The sequence below is a fragment of the Papaver somniferum genome, chromosome 5, assembly GCF_003573695.1.
Source record: "Papaver somniferum cultivar HN1 chromosome 5, ASM357369v1, whole genome shotgun sequence".
NCBI classification, from domain to species: Eukaryota; Viridiplantae; Streptophyta; class Magnoliopsida; order Ranunculales; family Papaveraceae; genus Papaver; species Papaver somniferum.
The window spans coordinates 202,353,733-202,373,729 of record NC_039362.1 but is presented as its reverse complement, the minus strand read 5'-3'; the positions used below and the strand labels follow the sequence as shown (position 1 = coordinate 202,373,729).

Sequence of the window (19,997 nt, the reverse complement as noted above, 5' to 3'; positions counted from 1 at the left end):
TCTTGCTCTCTCTCTCTTTGCACCTTCACTTCGTTTGTTGGTGTTAGCGTTACTGCTACCGGTTTCCAGCTAGCTTCCGGCTGTGTGGGGCTCTCCGATTTTAAATGTGTCACCATCTACGGGTGGAGCCCGATAGAAGGTAAGAGGGGACAAAAAAAATACAAAATTGGTTAAAAAGACCAAAACCAATAATTTCTGGGTGAAATAGACTGATGGGTTTTGATACTGTTTATATGGACATGAATCTAAAAAATACTGTTCAATTAACCAATTTGGATATTTCACCCAACATTTTCTTTTATATTTTATAACAACTGACTATATTGCCCTTAAGAGATTGCTCTCTCTGTTTGCAACTTCAGGAAGAAGGTGAGAAACCAATTTAAGAAAAACCATATGCAGTTCATACGAAATTTTGATGAAGATGGTAATTAGGCTTGGATGAAATGAAGGAACTAATTTTCTGCCATGTATATTTATTGTCTTGTAAGAGAGATTAAAGGGATTTCATTGATTAAAAAGATTAAAAGGATTTCATTGGGTTAGAGTTCAATATAAAATTTATTTGGTTGGTAGCAAAATTATCAAGGAAACGGTTGTTTCAAAACTAGAAAATGGGGTGGTGTTGTTTCCGAATGGTTTATGGTGATGAATAGTTCTGATTTTGAGTATTTTTAGATTTTTTCAACGGGAAATGTTGGGTTCTTATACAACTTGAGTGTAAGGTTGAAGAGAATCTATATAAGCAGAAAAACAGAACAATAAATGCTGAACTCTTCATCAACAACAAAACGCCTACGAGTTGCTTGATAAAAGTCCCAAGAGACGAAGAAGTAAAAGTTCTTATCTTTCTTTATCTTTGTAAATCTTTAGTAGTGTATCCTTTTTTTTAACCATCAATAATAGAGTAGTTGTGTTGTTTTTGCTTAGTTTGAAATTAACATACTGGTGTGATTTAATTTCACGCCTAGAGTTCATCTCCGGCACACATATGAACATGTTAAGTTTCAAATGTTCCGGGCATCAGCTTATACCAAAAGTGTGTGTTATTCAATCTATTTTAAATCGGAAAGTATTGAAACAACATTGGTAAACACTAGTTGATTTCCACTAATCCTATTGGTTTTACGTACATCTCTAATTAAACCATTAAAGTTCTTTTAATGAGTTTAGTTACATCACAGATTAAACCAGAATCCTTCGGTTAATTCTGATAGGAAAGCATATTTTATTTAGGATGTGCCTGGTTTCATCTTGTACATTTCTGAAAAAAATAAATTTTGTTCAGGATGTATCTGATTTCATCTTGTACATTTCTGGGAAAAAACAAACTTTTTCAGTATGAAATAAGGTTCATTGTTAAAATTTCTGACAAGATCGTACAAATAACACCATAGGATGATGTATGTAAGTTCTCATATAAACTCACAATGCAGTTGAGATGCATATAAATAAAGAACGCAAAGATAATAGTTTACAAGCAAAAAAAAAAAAAAAAAAAAACTACAAGAATAACTTTTTTTGGCAACCTTGTGCTAAACAAATCAACGGATCCAAATAGTCTTAGTTCTTGCAGTTAATCACATCATGCCAATTTTGCGTTCTTGATTCAGCAACAAAGTTCACCTCGTGTCTAGTTTTCAATTTGATTGAACAACAACCTTTACGCCTTGCTATTTTAGTTTTCTTGATCCACCAACAGACTTGTCCTGTTTTTTTTTTGTTGGCTGATAGCCCATTTAGGGATATTAGTCTGAGCATCCAATTCATAGTCGGTTGGCTCTTGTCCCGCTTTTGATTCTTACAAAAATTAAACATTATTTCATTCAAAGTGACCACTCTAAACCTAGATGAAACTAGTATCATCTATTAGTAACACATGATGAAACCAGTTTCATCCAGTGATAACATAAAATGTGCATAGGTTTCATTCAGTGGAAAGACACGATGAAACCAATTTCATTCAGTAATAGCATTAAATGTACAAAGATTCTATCAAGTGGCAATACATGATGAAACCAGTTTTCATCCAATAATAACACACGATGAAACCAATTTCATTCAGTAATAACATTGAGTATATAATTCAATCAATCAATTTAGACATTTAAAACATGATGATACTAAGTTCATCTCAGTTTAAAATTGGGTGAAATCATGTTCAACCCAATTGAGAACATGGTACACTTACAATTAAAACATTACATTCATATAGCACATTTTCAAACAAAGCTAAAACATCTGTACAAATGTGCATCAAATTTACTAATTAAGATGAAACCATTTTGAACGTAGTCTAACATCAAGGTCTGGATACATACCAATTTGAGGAAATTCATCAATTAACACAGAACCTTAACTCTCTTAATTTATGAATTTGAAAAAATTCAATTAAATTAGGGCATTAGAAAAACCTTTTTGGATGATGGTGGTGGTTGTAGTGTCGATGATGGTTTTGGGGGAAACACGATATGGTCGACGACGACGGAGTTTGAGGTTGTGGAAATGGTGGCAGTGGTGTTGATGATGGTAATAGAGAAAATTGATGTTATCGATGGTGGTGTTGCTATTGTGGTAGAGGAGATGATATTGGTGGTATCGATGATGAAGGAGGAAAAGGGTTATGTTTTTTGATGGTGGCGCTGGTGTTTATTGGAAGTGGGGATGGTGGAGGAAGATAAAGATGGTGAAGAAGAAGATGTTCTTACTGGGACATGTTTTTCTTTTTGCATCGGAGGAAGATGAAGTTTGTAAGGGCACTCTGTCTGTTTCAAATAAAAAAGAGTTTTGTCTATTTGACCCAAAGAAAATGTTTACATATCCATCTGAATCGGAAAATATACCACTTTGGCTAAATAGCCCATTTTTTGAAAAAAAAATTAAATTACACCGAATAAGGTTTAATAATAATTAAAAAAAGGTGCTTATCAAGTTATTAGGTGAAAAGGCGTAAATTTAGGTTTTTGAGCTACTTGACAAATGAGAACAGTTGTCTCGCGCAATTTCGAGTGGAGGTCGTCATCACAGTAATGATAGGAATCGTCAACAAAGTCTTTATTTGATTATTTTTGTAAAAAAATATCGTAAAGGGGTACATTTAATGATAGCCCCTAGGAAATTTTGTAATGTACATGCATAAGCTCAGCTATAATGACTCAAAAACAAAAGTAAAAAAACAACAAAGAAAAAAAGGTAACACAATTATTTCTAACAATCCGGGAAAAAATCATCAAAATCACACTGTCAGTCTCTTCATTTTAAGTCAGTTTGATCAAATTATATATGGCTGTGTATACTTGTTAGAAGTAGACTAATCATCCACGGATGATTCTCATGACAAAGATTTATTCTAATAGTACCCAAGGAATGTCACAACCATAAGCATGTGCCGCATACTGCTCACTCTGAATCTTAAGCATTTGCCAATTGTGTCACACATAATGTTTTGCATCAAATTTCATCATATCAGACACCAATGATGCTTTCTATATTAAAAAAGATGCATTTACCATACCAATGATGCTTTTTATATCAAATTTCACTCTCTTTGTTTTTTTTACAGCACCAGCATTTCACCTTTAATTTAGTTTAAATCTCTAGCCACACAGAAAATGGCCCAAAATTAACGTTTACTGTTCACAATAATGTAGAGAATGAATGTTGTAAAAAACCCAGATTTACAATCAACTTTTACAAAACATACATGATAGTATGACACATGAGGTACAAAACAGCCGATGTGACCAGATAATAATACGGCTCGCGATCTACATGAGCATTAGCCTGGAGGTAGTGTTGTCCGGACACTCAGCAGAACTTACCTTTTTGCACCTATCTTATGGTTGAGTTGATGCTTCACACTTAGCTAGAGATGATTATTACTGCACATGTCCTAAAACTGAAATTCTTCCCTGCGACACTGGCGTTTAATACTAAGCGTCACCGTAATTCATTTATAATAAAGCAATATTTCTGAAACAAAAATGAAAAAAAAAAGAAGAAGAAGAGAGAATTGAGCAATTTGAATGGCCAAGATCTATTGAACAATCTTAAGACGAGGCTGTTGACGTAGCTGTATCATTGTGTCATCTTCATTATCATCGTCTAAGGTTTTACGTCTAGGATCAGTAATCTGCAGTAGTAGTGTAGTCCCATTGATAATCTTATAAAATTCGGTATCATGCTCGTCCATTAAGACACGACCATTGCAGTCGTATAGTTTTTGTCTTAAGATTGGAACGCCTAAGTATTTGCGGATCTTTCTTTTAATCTCACGTATGGTATCAAAATACCACAGTTCAAGGCTGTATGACTTCCCATCTGACAATCTGATGCATACATCCATCTCTTTTCCGGCAGTTACAATCTAACAGCAGCGCAGCTTGATTTTTCCCGCCCGTTTGTCTTCTACTTTTAATAATTTGAACAATATTCTTCCTCCTGAACAAGAAGAAACACCTGAGGATTCAGCTGGATTATTATAAGGATGAACTTTACTTAGATAAGCCAATAAACTGTTTGCGTTTCTGTGAACATGCCTCCTTAGTGTTGGAGCTAAAGTTATGAGAAAATGGACGGATGCGAGTGAAGTAAATAGTGTTAAGTAGAGTGAAGTTGACGTACACGTGAAGGCAGAGGCCCAGAGACGCATGCACATTTCTCATTTGTGTTGGGTTATCACTTTCATTCATAAGTTATTACATTTTTAAGAGTTTGCATATTTTGGAAACCCTTATTTCTTCTTCTTTATGATTTTTCTGTTTCAACTTTAAATCTCTCTCTCCATCTTTACTTTGGTTGTTAGTGCTTAGCTTTCCTGAAATCCAGCTAGCTTCCGGCTGTGAGAAGTCCAGTGCTTATAGTTTTGTTTTTGGGTGACGATATGCGGGAATAGGCTGCAGGTTTAATTCAGTGGACTATCATCACAAAAAATGAAAGGAACTGTCGACATTAAAAGTCTTAGTTTTCATAATTTTTCATCGCATGTTAGGATTGGATGAATAGTGGTTCGTAACTTCGTATGCTTGCAAGCCTTCAAATCTACGGGACATAAATATCATGTCAAAGAAAAGGGTTAGTTATTTTGTTTTTGGTACTCAGGTTTTGTTCAACTTTTAAGTTTGGTCTAATATTTGTCCAGCTTGGTGTTTGGTACTTGGAAAAGACGTTGACTAGCGTTGACTCAGTTAATTTTTGACTTCCATTTAGTAATTATTAAAAATATTATACAAAATCTAATTAATATACAAGTTTACTGTTATATCCTTCTACTTTACAAATATTGACAAAAAGTATCATGTTTGGAAAACCTTCTTCTCCATCTCTTGATCTCTGTCATTGTCCGTCACCTGCACCACCACTATTCAACCAACTTCATTTTATAACCCTGAATCCCGAAACTGATCGAAGTTGATAGTCCCATTATTTGTAATCATGTAAGTTTTTCTTGCAACAGATAACATCAAGACTCAGTTCAATCCCAATCTGCAATAACTCATGTCTTAGCCCTTTTTACATGAACCACAGGCTCAACAAAACCCATTGTACTCTAAAAAACAACACAAATCTGCAGAAGCTCATTGTTCTGATTCTGTTTATGATTCTTAATTGAACTGACTAGAGAGATGAATTCAAATGCAGAAGATTACTAAGTTTACAAGTATACCCACTGAGTTGACCCTGATCTATCATGTTCTTCCCCAATTCCATTTCCCCAAACTTGATTTCAGATTCACCACCAGATTCTCAATTTCAGTAAACCACCTTAATTTTTCAAGAACCCTAATTCAGGGAAATCCCCAGATTAAATCATACAAACCCTAATTAATCAATTGATTCGATTCAAGTTCAAAACAAAAATTCACACACAAATTAACACAAACCCACATCTCGAATTGAGTCAATTTATTCAAATCATAAAAGAAAAAGAAATTTAAATACACTGAATTCAGAAGCTCCAGTGGATTTCAAATTAAACCCAATTCACCTCTTCTTCTATTCAATCAATCACCACAAAATCAGAATGAATAACTAAAATAAAATCAAAACAATTGATCTCATGAGGAACTGAAGAATCCTAACTTAAAAATATTCACAAATTCAAAAAAAATCATCAATTCTTACAATTACCCATTTCATGATTTGGATGTCTTCTTCTTCTTCCTATTGTTGTGGACTATCTCTTCATCCACTGCTTCAACTCATCATGCAACGACAGTTTAAGAAAACCCAAACTCTTCTTCCTCACCAACAAAACCCTAGAATCATAATATATGTATCAAAACAGTACCACCAATAACTAAAACAATACCATCATTCACTAACCCTCTTATCGATTTCATTATCGATTAAACTAAAACCATCAGATCCGTCACTTCGAGAATCATCTATTTTTCTCACAGTTTCTAAAAGAAAGAGACAGGACGACGAAATCTATGGGAGTATACTTCTTGGTCCATATTAATAAAATAGAAGGGTATAATAATAATTACCCATAGTAATTAAATTTTATTTAAATTTATTCATAAATACAAAACGGAAGTCGAGTTTTTAAAGAGTCATCGATAGTCAACGTCTTTTCCAAGTACCAAACACCAAGCTGGACAAATGTTAGACCAAACTCAAAAATTGGAAAAAACTTGAGTACCAAAAACAAAATAACCCCAAAAAAAACATGAAAATAAAACGTTAAAAAATGGGTTCATATTCCAAGTATTTTCCCTTCAGGAAACTGTCAAAAAGACTATTTGGTCAAACTAGTTTATTCCATGTCAGAAAATCATAGAAATTTGGGATGTTTTAGTCGGATTTTTCGGTCAAACTTGGGATACTGTCAACCAAACTACATTACTCGTATTCACTTCAATCCGAACGGACAATCGAGAGGATGATACACATTCCGCGGGTTGAATTTCACGGATTGTCCCGACATGAAGAATGTGTGGGATTCTGACCCGACGGTTTTACAGGGGTGAGTTTAGAGAGAGACCAACCCCCATTTTTCCTATCGAGACAATCCGCAGGATATAAAGCATTTCCGGACAATTGATAGCTCTTGATGCTTGCAGTCTACGTATACATATCAAGATGAGATAAAAACTTTAAAATAATTGGCTCATTTTAGTCAAAATTTTATGTTGTACCGCTCCCTGCGAAAGTCATCAGTCACATAGCTGGTCATTTGTTTTTCATTTTAAGTCGAATAAAGGATGACTCAGTGTTTAGCTTCCAATCTATGTATACATCTAAAAACAAAAATCAGGCTCATTTTTGTATAGTTTTCAGTGGAGTAACTTCTATGAAAATAATTACCAATATCACATATTGATTTCTTTGAGAAAACTAAATAAATAATGGCTTGTGGGATAGATCCCAATCTATAAAACAAATTATTTTGAAAAGGTTACTAATATTTTTCCTCCATTTTTAGTATACTTAAGTCTAAAAATACATGAAAGTCGCATTGTTAATCCTATTCTTCTTCTTTTTTTGTCTGAAATTATAATAACACTATAAATGTTAATCTAGTCTATAAATGCAGTCAAGAAGCAAATCCTAAACCAATTTCAAATGTCTGCAAGAGATTTCATTTTGTGTCAGTGTAACCGTGTCAAGCATGCTCAAGATTATTTATTGGCAATACCTATTAGTGGGCTTAATCAGTGCCTCGGTCCTAGACAGTTCCGTGCTGTGCTATGTTATAGACTTGGTATCCCTCTGTTTGTTGAGAATGGTTTATGCTCAAGTTGTAGCCGGTCAATGGACATCTTCGGAGACCATGCGCTTCATTGTGCTAAAAATGTTGTGAGCAAGTGCCGACATGATCTTTTTCGGGATGTTGTTTTTGACATTTGCTACAAGGACAATGTACCTGCACGTAAGGAAGTATCTCTTGGTGTTCAGTCAGTTGATGACATAGACTTGAGACTTGCGGATATACTTATTCTTAATTGGGAAAATGGTCGTGATGTCTACATGGATGTTACTGGTGTCTCGCCTTTCACTGGTGTCGGTGTTCGCTCATTTATCCCTGGAAAGGCAATTTCTAACGCAGTTTCTAGAAAGCGCACTTAATATTTGGACAAATGTACTTCCTTGGGTTATGGTCTGAGGTTTTAGCCTTCTCTACTTTAGGGGAGCTTTGTGGCGATACTTTATGTTTTTTCAAGCGTCTGAAGAATTGTTTAGTTAGTAATGACGCTAGTAGTGGTTTTGATAGTTTTATTATTCATAAATTAGGCGTTGCTATTCGAAGAGTAGTTGGAGCCCAACTTGTTGTTAGGATGCCAACCAAAACCAGCGTTTGATGTATTTTATTATTTTCAGGATAATTGTAGACTTTTAGATAATTGCTAAAATAGGGGATACATGGGTGGGGTTTAACAGGCGTACCATTTGAGAGATCCGACGATCAGAGTCAGCTGTTATCTATTTATCTTATATAAAACTAGGGAATACCCGTGACAGCACGGGCTATTTCACACCGTTATATTCTGGGATGCTTTGCTGTCTCACCACGTCTGGCTTCTTCTTTCTGTTATCCTCTGGTTTGTATCGCCCAAGTCACGCAATTGTGCGTTTTTTTATTGAAAAATTATGTGTTCAATTGAATTCATTGAATAACTTACATTTTATAGAAACATTTCCTCCTGAAAAATCCATAAAAAGTTCTAGCTCATCCATCATTTGGTTAATGATCTCAGTGGACTAGTCTGACCGCTGTTCAACTAGCCTAGGATAATGCAGCACAGACATGCGCCAAATGCGATTTGGTCATGGACATAAACACATGTCACATTCAAAGTACACACCAAGTGCTATTTGGGCATGGGCAGGAATGCTAGAGGCAATAAAAAATGTGAGGTAAACATTATCATGCGCCAAACGGGATTTTGGCATGGCATGTATGCAAGGCATTTAGGTGTGTGATCTAGGCTTGCAAACACACACTTGCATCATCGGAAGAATGATTCCCAATGGTGGTACTTGGCTGGTGTACATGTCATTGGCCCAACAAGATCACAAGCACGAACTAGGAACATTGTCGTGACAGTTACGAGTTGGTTACACTTAGTTAGCAAAGCGTTATGCTTCTCTAAAAAGCAAGAAAGTGCCTCTCTAGATTAGAGAGAGATTGCAAGTTGGGAAGGTTAACCAAGTTCCTTTCATAAAGTGAATCCATATACTCTTGGAGGTAACTTTGTTTGTAGCTTTTGCAAAACTATATGAGCGTTATCTTGTAAAGGTCTGGATGTCCCGTATAAGAAGAGTTTTGGTAACCTTAAGTGTGTAGTAGTAATAAAGGTAAGTTTATGTGTTGCATATTGTCCTCTTTTTGGATTAAGTATAGTTTGTATAACTGTTATTTATGTGTGTGCTAAAAATGAAGCGGATAATGGTGAAATAGAACCCATGTTCAGTACAGGACAAAGATACATAGTGTCATTGTCAAAGAAGGCTGTTGCATTTGCAAAATTGAACCATGTGACAATTTGGGTATCAGAGCGCTGATTAGGGTCACTCTGTTCAAGTTGGCTTAAGAATATTGATCAAGTTTATAATTATTCTTGAAAACGGTTGTTGATTGCATTCAAGTGAAGGATCCACACTTAAAAGGCACGACCTAGAGAGGATGAGACGAGGATCACGGTGTGGATTTTTGGTTAAAGTAAGTGATTTCTTTAACCAAGAAACATTACATGATGATCAAACAGAAAGGATGTCCTCAGAACAATTTGAGAAGGGAGAAAATAGTTGTTATACATATCCGCATTCCACTATGAGTACATGACACACTGCAAGTTACAATTGAATTCAGTACGATGTTGGGGAAGCCACATTATACTAATGTTGAAAGTGCCAAGTATAATGTTGAGACGGTTCAACATAAAATATCAGTCACTTACTAGGGGTTAAGGAACATATAAAGAAGAAAGTTTCTTCTGGACAGATGTACATTGATATTAAAATCAATAGGGAGAGGGTATTAGAAATGGATAACACTAGCGCTATTAAATCCTTTATTGTATTCAAATGCTGGTAAAGAATAAAAATTAACATTCACTAGCATGGCTAGCACCGTCAAGGCTGTTAAAACAGAATCACAGACCAGTCAAGGTAAAATTTACAATGTGGATATCCAAGTTGGAGAATAGAAGGGAAAACTAGATTTTGGCAAGTTACGATCATGGATGACTATATATGACCTTATATTGGGCATAAATTTCTTTTATGCATCTAAGGCGTCAGCAAAATGATGATCGAAATATAGAATACCCATGTTTTATCCCTAAAGTGAGGGAAAGCGATGATTGAGACAAAGAAATTAATGTTTGTCTACGATTCAGGTGAAAGAAGGTCTATATAAAGGCTTAATTAGATACTTTCCTTGGTATATTGGTTGAAATTAAACCAGGAGACTTTGGTTGACGTAGATGATGTGATATCAAAGGTCTTGGATGATTTTGAAGACACAGTGTCTTCATATTAAATATGAGTATCGACGGATCATTGATCAAAGATAGAACAAAACCATGACAAGAGAATTTAACGTGGTTCAGCTCAAATGGCCTACGTCCACACAAATCCCTTAGGATGAAACTACATTAATGATCATCAATAAAACACAGAGATATTCAAAAAAGGACTAGGACTCTACAACAGAATACAACATGTATGTATCAGAGAATATCATTGATGATAGTAGAGAATACAAGAATAAATCAATGATATAACAAAATATATAAAGGAAATCTACATACCAAAACTGTAAAGGAAGACAATGTTTAACGTGGTTCGGCACTAACGCCTACGTCCACGGATGAACCATGTAGGGTGAATTAGATTGGTGCTCAATACTGGAGATGATTGAGTGATTTACAAATACATTATTGATTCCTATTTATAGGAATTAGGATGTTAAGATAAACACTAAACAGTTAACCTAGTTAAAAAAGCAGGGGTCTAACAATACCATCCAATATTTCGCTTAGCAATCTGTATGGACTAACTCCGAAATACTTTGCTAGAGAATCAACTAGACAGTCAGACTCAATCCAGATAAAAGTATCTCAAGGAGTTAAAATCTCTCTCTTGATTTGATTTTTACTCAAGCTAAAAACAATAGCGAGTCTTCATCAAATACAAGGAATACTTGGATGGTACCAAAGACCAATGTCCAAGGATCAATCAATATCAATCAACAACCAAAGGTTGGATTTCCAATTGATGATCACAAACGCACAACCTGTATTATTTCAATTATATAAAATATAATGCGGAAAAGAAATAACACAGACACCAGAAATTTTGTTAACGAGGAAACCGCAAATGCAGAAAAACCCCTGGACCTAGTCCAGATTGAACACACACTGTATTAAGCCGCTACAGACACTAGCCTACTGCAAACTTCAGACTGGACTATAGTTGAACCCCAATCAGTCTCCCACCGATCCAAGGTATAATTGTACTCCTACGTCTCTGATCCCAGCAGGATACCGCGCACTTGATTCCCTTAGCTGATCTCACCCACAACCAAGAGTTGCTGCAACCCAAAATCACAGACTTGATAATAAACAGATCTGTCTCAGACAGAAAAGTTTATCAAAGAATAAATCTTTATCCCATAGATAAACCCTAGGTTTTGTTCCGTATTTTGATATAAAATCAAGGTGAACAGGAACCAATTGATAATCCGGTCTTATATTCCCGAAGAACAACCTAGATTAATCAATTACCTCTCTACAATCCTTCCTGACTACACAAGCGGATTGTCGAGGAATCACAAACAGTGAAACGAAGATGTTTGTGACTTCTTTATCTTGCCTATCGGAGAACTCTCACGATCTCAAGCCAATCAATCGATTGTACTCGTACGATAGAAGATGCAAGATCAGATCACACAACTACGATAAAGTAGTATCGGTCTGGCTTCACAATACCAATGAAGTCTTTAAGTCGTTAACCTGATTTTAGAGAAGAAAATCAAAGGTTAATGGAGATCGAATTTAGCGGGAGCACAAGTAGCACACAGACGTGTGGGGATTAGTTTTGCACAATGCTAGATGTCTCCTTTATATAGCCTTCAAATCAGGGTTTTGCCTTAGGTACAAAGCAATCCTTATTCACCGTTAGATGAAAACCTGATTTAGATTCAAGCTAATATTTCTCAACCGTTAGGTCGAAAACTTAGCTTGTCACACACTTGGGTAGACGTTTACTGGGTTCGTGAAAACCATTCCCAAACGTGTACGTGTATGTTAGTTCAACATAGTAACCCAAAAGTTTAACCATATGAGCATTTCATATTAACCTTGTTCTTCTTCACCATAACTAGTTCAATTGACTCAAATGAACTAGTTAAAGAGTTGTTCAATTGCTATGAGATCTTATGTAACTACACAAGACACAATTTAAACAAAGATGATTCGATTCGATTGAATCAGCTCATGAACATTATATCCACGGTTTACATAAAGCATTCCTTAGTAATTTAATGTTTCATGTTCAGATCACATCTTTAGATCATAACCTCTTAAGTTCACAAACAAGTTCGCGGACTTAAGTTAATCGGTTGAGTTTTCCAAACTCAGCAGAAATTCTCGGAAAGAGAACTTCCGCCAGTTCGCGGACTTAGCACACAAACGAGTTTTGGAAAATCTAGCAGAAATTCTCGGTTGAGAACTTCCTCGCGGACTTGGCAAGCCAATTCAACAATCCTCCCGATTTCTCTTGATCAACAAAGTTTGAAAACTTCGGTTCAAGGAATACATGGATATGTAATCTAAACTCTTATTTTAATCACTGAGACATTCTCATAGGACGCTATGTAGCCTTTATTCACATACCGATTCACATCAGAGCAATTCTCAAGGTGATTGAAAGTTTTCATGACTTTCTTCACTAGGTGAAGATAAACTTATCAAAGTGAAATGCTTTACCAACACGGGATTTCGAGATAAAAGATAAGCAATGAATGCTCAGCTCGAAATATCAAATGTGTATAATCTAGTCTATATAGCATACGAATTTTGTCTCATAAGAAGTAGGAGATAGAAGAGATAGACTTTTGAGTGATAGATAAGTTCAAGTCTTCACATACCTTTTTGTTGATGAAGTTCCACTGTTCCTTGTATAGATTTTCGTCGTTGTATGATGAATCGCCATGAAGTCCTTGAGCTCAACTACATTTTTCTATCCTATTCCGAGACTAATCTATGTAGGCTAGAAATCAAGACTTATAGTTTTGTTCACTAACATTGACAAACATGCTTGAGATAGCAACGCATGCGAGGTTGACCGAGCTATGCTCTAACAATCTCCCCCTGTTTTAGTGACAAAACTATTAATACATATGGAATACAAAAAAGATAAACTTTAGTGGCTCCTATTACATAGTCTAATCTTCAACGTTCCTTGAAATCTTCGTCCTTCCAAGTACTCCAATGATCCCAAAGGTTGTAAGTTTAGCACCATCTTTGTTGAAGATCCGTAGCTATAACAATGAGAGAAATCGAGATTCTCGATCATTATTATACAGTGTCATAGTATTATTATATAACATCAAAGTCCAATTGTATCACGACTTTAACAATAATACTACGGTGATATGTATCACTCCCCCTTAGTCAATACTCCATCTCGATCATGGAAACCACTCCCCCTTACACAGTGATCCGAAAACCATATGTATTTGTAGTGTGAACTACAATATTTCTCCCCCTTTTAGTCAATAAAATTGGCAAAGGTATAAGAATGGGATCATAATGAAATTTCCACAAGAGACATTTCATGACCAAAAGAAAAATACATACCAACTTAATTTAGATGCAATCTAATAGCTGAAGCTAACAACATTTGTCAAGGAGTTTTAAGATACAAGATAACCCTTATAAAATTCCACAGCCGCACTCCCCGCAAGATATTACCATTAAGCACAAGTTCAAAAGAACTCTCCCCCATTTAATGTCATTCCCGAGAGAACAACAAGAGCGACCTTAATTTCGAAAGAAAAGAAGGATTTTTTATTGGAAACCAAAAACCATAGGAATGATTTTCAATATCCAAAGCTCAACCAAATTAACCACAAGTAAACCCATGATTAGTTCAATTAGAATACACAACTAAATCAAACCACAAAAATGATCAATTTAATTGAAAGTGCTCAACATAAGTAAACTCACGGAGCTACGACTAAGTCAATCACATGGATATGACTAACTTAACCGTTCAAATACTCAACATAAGGAAAACCTTACGGAATATATGACTACATTAACCAAAGAACATGATAGTGTAGCCTTTCATATACTCAACACAAGAACTTGTGGAATATATGAAAACTCAACTAGATTAATTACAAGAGAACCTATAATTAATCTAATTGGAATACAAACAACCAAACTAATCACCGAAGTAATCAATTTAATTATTTTGGGCTCAACATAAGAGAACTTATGGAACCCCGACTAAGTTCATCATAGAATATGACAACTTTAACCGTACATGTACTCAACATAAGAAAGAAAACTTATGGAGTACTAACTAAATAACCAAACTAGTTGATTAATTTAGTTCCTAATGCTCGACATATAGCATCTTATGGAACAACCAACAAAGCCAAGGTAAATCGACTTAGTTGTAAAATGCTCAACATAAGACACACAATGGAGCCTTCACGGTAAAACATAATAAAATGGATCAATGAAGATCAATACCGTGGATAACATACAAGGATATATTTTATTTTCCATCATAACGACATAATAGACTTTATCCTTGTTGAACAAAAGATTTTATCCTATTTTCCATCAAATACATGACTGTATAGGAATAACTTTTGTATATGTCAAAAGTCCATTCGTCCTTTCACCAATACGAATACCGATTCATGAACGACTTTACTTTTGACTGCAATATGGGATCTTCAAGTTCACGGACGTAAACAATACATATCCCATAAAAATATTGCAATATCACAAACCATTAAAATACTGCAATAAACATCATCCTCCAAATATTTTTTGACTTTAATACCAATAAACCTAAAAAATAACATTAGAAGATGAAAACAAAAATAGCTAAGTGTAGTCACAATCATCGCTATTCAAATCACTAGTTATTCTTCCAACTAATCCAAACAGAAGACTTACTAGGCATATAAGAAGATGCATTACTCATCACCTTCATCATCAGACAATTTCCAAGTAGATTGAATTGAATCCAAATCTTCCTTGAGCTCGGGACACTTGGTTCCAATTAACGACACTTGATGTTTTAAGCACTTTACTCTTGCATTTACCTTGCACACAGCCTTGTAAACTTTTTGAATAAGCCTCAAGGTGGTAGGGTCTTCAACATCAAGAGGAGTACCTCTTTGTCGCTTGTGAACATTTTCCCTTATACGCCGAAAGGTACATGGACGAACAAGTTTGGGGACCCCAAGAGAATTTCCAATAAAATCAAGTCCACGATCACGGAAAATTTGGCTAATCAAACAAGGATAGCCTAACATCTTGATGTGAGAAGTCATCGTCATCATTTGAAAGATGATAAAACCACAAATGTCAAGATTTGTATTGCCGGATTCAAGAAAGTAGACTAATTCCGCAAATTCATAACTCCACCAAGAATTCTCAATTGTGGAGGAAAAAGGTTAGAGATACCGAGTTTTCCAAACGCCATTAAAGAAATACTAAAATCATTAGTAGGAAACTTTCCTTGACTCCAAACAACCTTCTTTCCACAAAGTCCAGTATAGATATCATCATATGATGGACGTTCATCACTTGGTCTAGGTAAGCGTACGTTCCCCAACGGTATTTCGGTGACCCTTGAAACTAACTCTCTATTAACGAGGAACCTTTCTCTATTTTTCATGGATTTAAATTCCATCTTCTTAAAATCAACGTCATGAATGTTGGCATAGAAAATCCTTGTTAGAGAATCAAAACCTTCACCAAGGCTATTAAAGATATTCCCATGATTGAACTTTTTGAAGCAAACTAAATCCTCTTTATGTCCACTAAAAGTTTCCAATTTCTTTTCTAGAATAAAACATTTGGAAACAATTCTATCAAAAGTTCTTGCATAATAATCATTCACAAACCTAATTCTAAGAGAATTTTGATCACAAGGAGGATTCAAGCTAGAGAATTTTGAGCTTTTAGAACTCCTTTTCATGCTTCTAGAACCCATCATAAAGAGATATACAAAAGAAAATTACTTACTTGAAGAGAACCTCAAACACCCTTCCTTTTGATTTCTTCAAATAAGCTTTAATGTTGGAGAAGTACAAACCCTAGTTCACGTACGCGGATAGAAGATGAGAGAGAAGAAGGTTCGCGGACCACCAACATATATATATATCCCTCATTCATGGGCTTGGGTTGTACACGAACGGTGACCCACAATACTTAGGGGATATTCTTAGCCCTTTTCACATTAAAGGTATGCAACCAACATCTAACAGAAGCAATAGAAAGCTAACTAAGCACAACAGAACTGTACAAAACACAAACTATTTCTTGCCCCACTTCAATATATGTACAAATGGGGTAAATGCCAATCTTGTTACCAAGAGGCATAATGCGCAGAGGAGTTCTCATGCGATATGTCTGGTTGATAAGTGTGAACAGTCCCTATAGTAAAATCAAAATAATGATGATAGTCAGGGCAGTTAGAGCTTCATATCCTTCGTTTATTCTGGCTAGAAGAAGGATTCTTCCGATATGAGCATTTCATATTAACCTTGTTCTTCTTCACCATAAATAGTTCAATTGACTCAAATGAACTAGTTAAAGAGTTGTTCAATTGCTATGAGATCTTATGTAACTACACAAGACACAATTGAAACATAGATGATTCGATTCAATTGAATCGACTCATGAATATTATAGCCACGATTTGCATAAAGCACTCCTTGGTAATTTAATGTTTCATGTTCAGAGCACATCTTTAGATCATGACCTCTTAAGTTCACAAACAAGTTCGCGGACTTAAGTTAATCGGTTGATTTCTCCAAACTCAGCAGAACTTCTCGGAAAGAGAACTTCCGCCAGTTCGCGGACTGGGTCTGCGGACTTGGCAAGCCAATTCCACAATCCTCCCGATTTCTCTTGATCAACAAAGTTCGAAAACTTCGGTTCAAGGAATACATGGTTATGTAATCTAAACTCTTATTTCAATCATTGAGACATTCCCAGAGGACGTTATGTAGCCGTTATTCACAGACCGATTCACGTTAGAGCGATTCTCAAGGTGATTGAAACTTTTCTTGACTTTCTTCACTAGGTGAAGATAAACTTGATCAAAGCGAAACGCTTTACCAACACACGATTTCGAGATAAAAGATAAGCAATGAATGCTCAGCTCGAAATATCAAATGTGTATGATCTAGTCTATATAGCATACGACTTTTGTCTCATAAGAATTAGGAGACAGAAGAGATAGACTTTTGAGTGATAAATAATTTCAAGTCTCCACACACCTTTTTGTTGATGAAGTTCCACGGTTCCTTGTATAGATCTTCGTCGTTGTATGATGAATCGCCATGAAGTCCTTGATCTCAACTACACTTATCTATCCTAGTCCGAGACTTAGCTATGTAGGCTAGAAATCAAGACTTATAGTTTTGGTCGCTAACATTGACAAACATGCTTGAGATAGAAACGCATGCGAGGTTGACCGAGCTATGCTCTAACACTAGTAACAGGCTCTAGCTACAATACTTGAATTACTAGATGACTAAATCTTCCAAACAACTTCTCTGCTAACTTGATTCACGTTGTATATGTGCCATATTCCAACACTTCAAAACTGCAAAAGACGATGCCATTAAGACATAAAATCGATAATATGATTGAGTTGGTCCCAAGTACAAAACCTCCAACACATGATCCATATCAAATGTCATATTTGGAACTCGAGGAAAAGCGCAAAAAAAATTCTGAGCTGTTGTAGGAAGGATATATACACCCATCTAAAGTTATATTTGGTGCCCATTGTTATTCCAAAAGAAGCATCATGGCTCGCTTCAAATATGTGTTGATTACTGAGATTTTAACAAGCTTATGATCAAGAGAAAGTACCTAATTACTCTAGTGACATACTTGTTTGACCGTTCCCAAGTACAAATGCTTCACCAAGTTGGATTTGCACTTTAGTTACTACCAAGTACGTATGTCTGAAGGATATGAACAAAATACAACAATGATAATGCGGTATAACTCGTATGAGTATCGAGTAATGTTGTTTGGCTTAACGAATGCACCTACAACTTCTTGCAACCCGATGAATGATTTTATTTTCTGAGTTTATCGATATTATCATAGTAGTATAATTGGATAATATAGTAATTTAGATCAGCATTTTGGAAGAGCATGCTACATATTTACAAAGTTGCGAGATGCTAGTTTTGTACGTGAAAAAGGAAAAATGTGAGTTTTCCCGAACCACAATAACTTTATTTGGTCATGTGATTACACAAGGATTGTTTAACATGGATCCTAAAAAAGGTGGAGGCGATCCTGGATTGGACTTCCCCAAAGAAGTTAACAGAACTTTTTGTTTATTTATTTTAGGGATTAAATAACTATTACCCTCGATTGATAGTTGGTTATTCAAAGAAAGTGACACCATTGAAATATTTACTAAGGAAGGATAAATGTTGGGCATGTACTTGAAAAAGCGGGGGTCTAACAACCACACCCAATATTTCGATTAACAATCTGTATGGACTAACTCCAATATACTTTTTAAAGAATCAACTAGACAGTCAGACTCAATCTAGAGAAAAGTATATCGAGGAGTTAATATCTCTCTCACTTGATTTTCTCTTTACTCAAGCAAATAAGAATTTGCGAGTCTTTATCAAATACAAGGATAATAAACTTGGATGGTACCAAAGACCAATATCCAAGGATCAATCAATTTCCAATCAACAACCAAAGGTTGGATTTTACAATTGATCGATACAACGCACAACCTGTGATATTTCAATTATATAACAAAACATAATGCGAAATAGAAATAGCACAGACACCAAAAATTTTGTTAACGAGGAAACCGCAAATGCAGAAAAACCCCGGGACCTAGTCCAGATTGAACACCACACTGTATTAAGCAGCTATAGACATTATCCTACTACAAACTAACTTCGGTATGGACTGTAGTTGAACCCTAATCAATATTACATTGATTCAAGGTACAGTTGCGCTCCTTACGTCTCTGATCCCAGCAAGATATTACACACTTGATTCCCTTAGCTGATCTCACCCACAACCAAGAGTTGGTATGACCCAAAGTCGAAGACTTTAATAAACAAATCTGTATCACACAGAAAAGTCTACGATAATAGATAAATCTGTCTCCCACAGATAAACCTATAAGTTTGTTCCGTCTTTTGATAAAAATCAAGGTGAACGAGAACCAATTGATAAACCGGACTTATATTCCCGAAGAACAACCTAGTATTATCAATCACCTCACAATATTCTAAATCGTATGGTAGCGAAACTAGATATTACGGAATCACAAACGATGAGGCGAATATGTTTGTGATTTCTTTTTATCTTGCCCTATCGGAGATATAATATCAAGTCAATTATTCAATTGAACTCATACGATAGAAAATGGCAAGATCAGATCGCTCAACTACAAGAGAAGTAGTTTTGTCTGGCTTCACAATCCCAACGAATTCTTTAAGTCATTAACCAACAGGATCTCGAGAAGAAACCTACGGTTAAAGGAGAATCGACTCTAGCAAAACCAACTAGGATCACACAGGAGGTGTGGGGATTAGTTTTTCCAGTTGCTAGACGTCTCCCTTATATAGTTTTCAAATTAGGGTTTGCAATCTTAGTTACCTTGGTAACAAAGCATTCAATATTCATCGTTAGATGAAAAACCTAACTTATCCAAGCTAATATCTTTCAACCGTTAGATCGAAACTTAGCTTGTCTCAGACACAAATGAAATGTATTCATTTAGGCTTGAGTAAC

At 35.4% G+C, this 19,997-nt stretch overlaps 1 protein-coding gene across 1 annotated transcript; it reads right to left on the bottom strand.

Annotated features, from left to right (window-relative positions):
• Positions 1–4,036: 4,036 nt before the first annotated feature.
• LOC113280582 lies at positions 4,037–4,345 on the bottom strand. The gene has a single exon (XM_026529194.1). It carries the CDS (start codon positions 4,343–4,345, stop codon positions 4,037–4,039), a length of 309 nt encoding a protein of 102 aa, XP_026384979.1.
• Positions 4,346–19,997: the final 15,652 nt, after the last annotated feature.

Excerpts from the sequence above, each read along its gene's own strand:
- LOC113280582 (XM_026529194.1), bottom strand. The coding sequence starts at position 4,345 with ATGGATGTATGCATCAGATTGTCAGATGGGAAGTCATACAGCCTTGAA.